Consider the following 6,854-nt stretch of genomic DNA (forward strand, 5'->3'; position numbering starts at 1 on the left):
AATTCAAGTTTTGAAAATGATAAACATATGTTAAGATGTATCATGAACAGGACAAGTTTTAAGTCTGGTGACAAAGATATATTCATGAACAGAAGTATGAAGGACGTTTACTCTACTCAAAGTTTAGCTGATTCTCTATCCACACAGCAGGTTCCGTGGAGATCATCATGGGCTCTTGCTTGAATTTTGATCCAGTGATCAAACTGTCTCCTTATTCAGTGGTGGATGATTTAGTGTGATATGAGATACAAACACCACTTTGAATAAAGAGTGATAACAATCACCTTTCACTTTGTCAGCTCAGGCCACATTGAAATCTCTCACAAGTATTAGCAAAATACACCACAAACTCCTTGTGTGCTTTTTATGGTGTTCAAACCAACCATTTTCAAACTGGTGATTATACCTGTTCTCACACATTTGAAGCTGGGTTTAAAGCATGTGGATTTGTGACAATCCTTCCTTTGATCAAAGGGAAAGTGGAACAGGAGGATTTCAAGTATGATAACAATATGCACCAGCTTCAAGTCAATAAACATCTTACAACAAATAAAAACAATTCAAGGAGACATTAAAAACTATGTTGGTGACACTAGTCTTCAGCACCAATCACATTGGTTGCCGCAGTGTCCTAGGTGCACAGACTTGCTATAGGGAACCCTCTGGGAAGATTTCCTAAGCATACAGAAGGACTAAAGGAAAAATTTGTCATTGAAAATGTTGTGGGCAATGTAGTATATGAAGATTTCCTAAGCACACAGAAGTACTAAAGGAAAAATGTATTGTTGCAACACTGCAGGTGATGTAGTATATATATCTTTTATGCAAGGTCACTGTTTGAATCCCACAACAGGCACATTATTTGGAATGAGATACATTCAACTTTAGGATTTTTTGAGAAGACAAATAATAAATGTGAACTTCACAAAATGTTCACAATAAATGGTTCACAAAGAATGTGAACTTCAGATGAAGTTCACAATAAAATGTGAACTTCAGATGAAGTTCACACAATAAAATGTGACCTTTTTATGAAGTTCTCATGGAATTGTACACTTACCTTTTGAACTTGAGATGGAGTTCACAATAAAATGTGAGCTCCAATTCCCCGTGAACTTTTTATGAAGTTCTCATGTTATTGTAAACTTACATTTTGAACTGTTTATAGAGTTTACAAAAAGTTCACAAATGTGAACTTTATCAAAATAAGGGGTTTCAAGTCTGATTAATTTTTACATGATTTTCAAAAAGGCCGTTGCTATTTGTAGCCCACATGAAATCCATGTAGGTGCTGTCCCAATTACGCCTACACGGTTGTTTTCCGCCAAAAAGGGCCTACATTTATGATGTAGGCGCTATTTTCAAGCGCCTACATTGTTTTTTCCATGTAGGCACTTAAGTTAGTTATAAGGGTCTTATACACGTGTGAATACAAATCTATAAGGGTGCTGGTATTAATATACACTACGCCAAATCATTAATTTACTGTGGAGTTTAGAAAATTGAATATGTAGAAAAACCTCATCAATACAGGAGAGGTCAGAAAAATTTGAAAAAAATAATGGTTCAATCCATGTGTGTTGTCCCCTCATTTTGCATATTTTTGCATATCTTTGGCTTTGGTTTTGAAGACCTACCAAATCAAAACACTTGCAGAGATATCAGGTCAGAAACTCAAAATTGGTCCAAAACTAGCCAGTTTTGGGCAAAAAACTTCAATGCCCAAAAATATAAGAATTTTTGCTCAATAAACTGGATACTTGCAATTCCTGAAAGCTGCATAATGGGCCTACAATGCTTATCACAGTGCTGGAGCCATTGTAGTGACAATTTCTATGCTTTTATACGGTTCCTGGTGTGTACGGCTTTTGATATATCTCACTCATTCTTGGAGACACACAACACCTTTGTGCATCCAAATTGTGGATCCAGGATGTGGCATTAATTATGTCAAGAGACCATATGTTTTGGAGCAAAATTGATGATATTATTGGTTTTGCAAGGTCACTGTCTTGATACTGCCAGTTTTGGACCAAAATTGGGTTTCTGACATTATATGAATTGTGGTTTTAAAAATATCAAAAAATATGCCAGATGATTGGAATGCACCAAAGGGCCCAACCATGATTTTTTCATATTTTTCTGACCCCTGCCAGCTTCTCTATAATTTTCTATGTCTTCTTAATTTTCCAAACTCGGCGGTAAATTTGCAATTTGGTGCAGTGATATAAGGGTGTTGGTATTAAATTATAAGGGTGGTGAGATTAATTATAAGGGTGGTGATATTAATTATAAGGGTGTTGGTATTAAATGATAAGGGTATTAAATGTAAGAGTGCACATTTGATTATAAAATTATAAGGGTCTTATAATTAATTATAAGGGTGTTGGAATTAAATCATAAGGGTGTTGGAATTGAATTATAAGGGTGTTGGTATTAAATTATAGGGGTGTTGGAATTAAAATATGTAGGCGCACAGAAATTACGCCTACAGTCAAAAAGAAAGATGTAGGCACATTTATGTGACGCCTACACAATGTAGGCGCTTCAAATTTATGCCTACATTTTATTTTTAGAATGTAGGCATACACAAATGATGCCTACATTGGTTTTTCAGCCTGTAGGCGTCATTTGAACAAGGAAAAAGTGCCTACATTTATGATGTCGGCGCTTTTCGTGGGAAACCTTCATGTAGGCGCTGTTTTGGCAGCGCCTACATGTATTTTGTGTGGGCTGCAAATAGCAAGGGCCTTTCAAAATCTGCACAAGTTGTCTGTAAACTGTTCTTGCATACAACCAACATATTTTTAATTCAGGATACCTCAAAAGGTGTCCTGCTTTCAAAACTATATGCCTATTTTACAACAACAGGCAAGTTTCCACCACGTAAAAATGTGTATAAATTGGAACTTGAAATCCCTTGAATTATGTTTGCATTGTTAAGAAGGTGTATTAAGGGGTCTCAATTTGTCTTTTTTTACACATATTGACGCTATAACAACCTGCCTTTTGTTGTAAAGTATGTGTAAAACTTTCAAGTTGGGACACCTTTTTAGGTGTTCCAAATTAGAATTATGTTGTTTTTACAAAGATTGTTCTTACAGACAACTTGTCTGGGTTTTTAAAAATTATGTAAAAATTATAATAACTCGAAACCCCTTATTGATTCCAATCAATTAGGCATACTTTATGTATGACACAACATGTTTTGCCTATAACTATGTAAAAAAGCCAACTTGCAACTATTGTGAACAACCCAAGAAATAGCAAGAAGGCAAATAATAAATCAAAGCCAACTGGCGGCATATCTTTTCCCCTGTCTCTCCTATCTTGAGAAAGACCCTTTTTAAAAATACAGATTGAAGCCTTATTTTTTGTCAGCTGTTTGAACTTTCAAAACTCAAACTCTCCAATATTTCTACCCAAAGAATCAAGACCACTGAAAATTTACAAAAAAAACACACAACAAAAATACAAAATAACATGAAGTAGATAAGTTAATTTCATTTTAATTCTTTTGATTTCTGAAGAAGTGTTTCAATTCTTACTCCTGTTTTTGATTTGATATCCTGTTTTAATTTATTGATTTGATTCTCTAAGTGGGATTGAATCAGATGTGAGGAGGCAGAAAAAATATGTGGGGTAGAATCACAAGTAATGAGGCAAGATTGGATCACATTTGACCTGAGCAATGAGACAATTTTTTTGGATATTTTTTGTGCAATTCCATAGGTTGAATTGCTTGAGCAATTGAGTCATGTTTAATTTATGTGATTTTGAATTGCCTGAGTGGTTGAGTCGCATTGAGCTGATGCAATCTTGATTTGCTTGAGGATCAGGTCAGACTGAGTTGATGCAATAGTGGCTCTCAAACCTGCCCCGGTTTTCAAAAAACCCAGGTGACCCAGTTGGTTTTTTGGCAGTAACTTTGTGTATCAAGTTGACATTTGTTGACAGCTCCCAGCCAAAAATTCAACTGGGGCAACCGGGTTTTTTGAAACTGGGTCAGGTTTGAGAGCCACTAATCTTAAATCACATTTGGGTCAAATCACACAAAAGCATGTGATTTCACGGGTTGAATTGCGTGAAACCTGTGCGATCTCACATCGCACAGGCTTTTCATCGCCTGTCACATATGCGATCTGATATCGCATCTCACCATGCGACATGAGCGCGCATGCCACCATGCGATCCAAATTTGTTGGAAGTGTCTGAGGAGGTGTGTGAGCTTTATCAAACAAGAAGTCAAAGACCAGTTGGTCACACTCTAGTTGTTCCTCATCATCATTTGAAGCCTTCAAAAGGTTATCAACTTGTCTTTTGAACAAAGCAGGCATTGTGATAGTGAGATGATTACTTTTTGGATGAAAGTTATGATAAATAAGATTTTTCATGTCAGAATCTACCCGCTGTGGATCTGGTTGATTCACAGTGATCTATTGTTGATAAATCAGATGGTAAAGCAGCTCGTAGGAGATTTCATGCGTTTACCAATTTAGTTGTTACACGCATGATTCAATTTCGCGCTCAGGAACGCAAAATTTATGATAAATCACCCCCATGACAGTGGGTGCTCTTAGGAAGTTGAAGGGATTTGGCTGTCTTCGTGAAATTGAATCACCAAAAACTGTTCCATTTACTAGATTCTGCGAAATTATGAGGCATCAATACGACCGTATCAAGGCTATGAGCTGATCTCTTTTCAATCTTCATGAGCTTGGAGATGAATGATGTTTAGTCTTACAAAGTGACCAGACCTGAATATCTACAACAGCCTTCAGACGCGTAGGGTTGAGCCTGTGCGAACTACATGTACACACCTAGACCGGCAGAGGAAACAGTCCATATGGCATGACTGCCAGTACGGAGACAAATGGCCATGTGTACCGCCGTATTCTCAGTATATATGTGCCAGCTATGATGGTGCGTCCTGGTACGTCGAATCAGGGGAATGTCGGTCGGAAAAAGTCGGACCATGACATATGAATTTGACAACTTCTTGCGTAGGCAAACCTGAAAAAGCCTGAAAAGCACCGAGGACGATTCATAATCAGCGTTGACAATTGCTATCATATTCCGGCGGGATCATTTTTTCACATCCATAAGCTTAGGCTGATATGATATAACGCAGGAGGGTTACCTCAAACCTGACAGTGTTTCCGACTATCCTATTGCGATAGATTCACTGGTCATGTGATGGATTTACCCTCACTGATGAGCCGCGCTGTGTACACATCAATCAACTCAAGCTGAAATAAGCAGGATTGGCGAACAGTCATCGTTTGCCATTCAATCTATCTCGATTACTTATGTGGGTTGAATGGCCTGATGCATAAATTCCCTGTTTCTGATAAATTAGCTTAACCCTCGCACAATTATTTGACTTCAGAGCTACTATCTACTATACCAGTTTTTCTTCATCGATTGTTTCTTTTGGTCCGCAAGCTGAACTCAGAACGCACAAACTAAAATACTTTCAGACAAAATCATGCACACCTACTCATTGCAACTAGTCATCGGTTTCATCGCATCTTTCGTACGTCCAAGTGCACAGTTGACTGTGACTCAACCTCAATCGGGGACTGTATGGCAGTAAGTTCTACAACAAATATTTCGCCGATACGCGTCTCCTCTTGTCATTTGCAGTATATGAAGTTGATTTGATTCATTTCAGCTTACATTCGTCCAATCAAGTACAGTGGAAAAGCGTTCAGACCGACCCCTCAAGCATTGCTATCAAGATTGTCAACAATAATCCTTCGTAAGCACACCGTGATGAAACTAGCATCTGATACGACTTTGCACTAAAACAACCTTACAGAACCTATCCAACAGGTTTCAGTCAAGAGGTCAAGGATGGAATAAATACGGCTGAAAACAAGTTTAATCTCGATAAACTACCAGGAATCAAGCCCGGTAAAGGTTACCAAGTGAACATCATGAGTTCGGTAAATATTCTCAACTTTCTTGTTTCAAGCGCGCTGCGTATGATCGCTGACATTCTTTCCCTTTATTTCAAGGAGGGCACCATCCTCGCCCAAAGCGCTCAGTTTAGTATCAACGGTTCTACTGAGACGACTAAGGAGCACACTACCACCAATATCCCAACCGCCGTACAACCTACCATTTCCGCTTCGGCTGCTAGCGGTACGGCTTCTGCAAGTGATGCTAGTATGATCAAAGAGATACCTGGCCTCTTTACCATATTTCTTTGTTCATTTTTTGGTTTGATGGTTCTTCTTTAATCTGCCAAATCTTATATAATCGTTTTTTTTCTGTTTGCTTTTACACTTCATTTCTTTTGACTATCACGATAGACATTTTCAACTTTGGTTTTTTTCTCCTCTTCTTTTTTGATACCTTCCATTTTTTTCTTTCAGATTCAAGATTCTCGGTAGACTCCTATATTGTTCAATATATCAGATCAAAATTGCTACTTTTGAATTCATCCCGAGTTTTGATAAGATTGAAGACATAGGTAAATGTATAACAAGATATGTGTTAACCTACAACATCTCTCAGTATCTCGGTAAAGTGCTCTAGTGACCATATTCATGGTGATTATAACCCAAAGCCCAGCTAGAATCTACATAAGAGTAGGGGTTCTTTGATGTTTGAAAGTGGAGTATACAACTTCAAGCGCATGACGGTCACAGTAAGAGCACCCACTATGGTTGCGCTAACTGGGTGATTTAGTGTTACCGTAACACTAAAATACCCTCAGGTCCAATATTGACTTGATTTAGACATGCAATCCGTAATACTGCGTTAAATCTTGCACCCCGCGTGCTCAGATCCACCTGTGGCACTTCTTTTGAATGACATAACAGCGGACCGTACAGTGTGCGGTACCG

General features: G+C 38.0%; 1 protein-coding gene across 1 annotated transcript; it reads left to right on the forward strand.

The window, feature by feature from the left end:
- Positions 1-5,343: 5,343 nt before the first annotated feature.
- MELLADRAFT_124001 (uncharacterized protein) lies at positions 5,344-6,508 on the forward strand (the record flags this gene model as incomplete). The annotated part of the gene is made up of 4 exons (XM_007411162.1): positions 5,344-5,592; positions 5,675-5,761; positions 5,822-5,948; positions 6,021-6,508. 4 exons carry the CDS (start codon positions 5,489-5,491, stop codon positions 6,243-6,245), a joined length of 543 nt encoding a protein of 180 aa, XP_007411224.1.
- Positions 6,509-6,854: the final 346 nt, after the last annotated feature.

This window comes from Melampsora larici-populina (genome assembly GCF_000204055.1).
Source record: "Melampsora larici-populina 98AG31 unplaced genomic scaffold MELLAscaffold_24, whole genome shotgun sequence".
Classification (NCBI taxonomy): domain Eukaryota; kingdom Fungi; phylum Basidiomycota; class Pucciniomycetes; order Pucciniales; family Melampsoraceae; genus Melampsora; species Melampsora laricis-populina.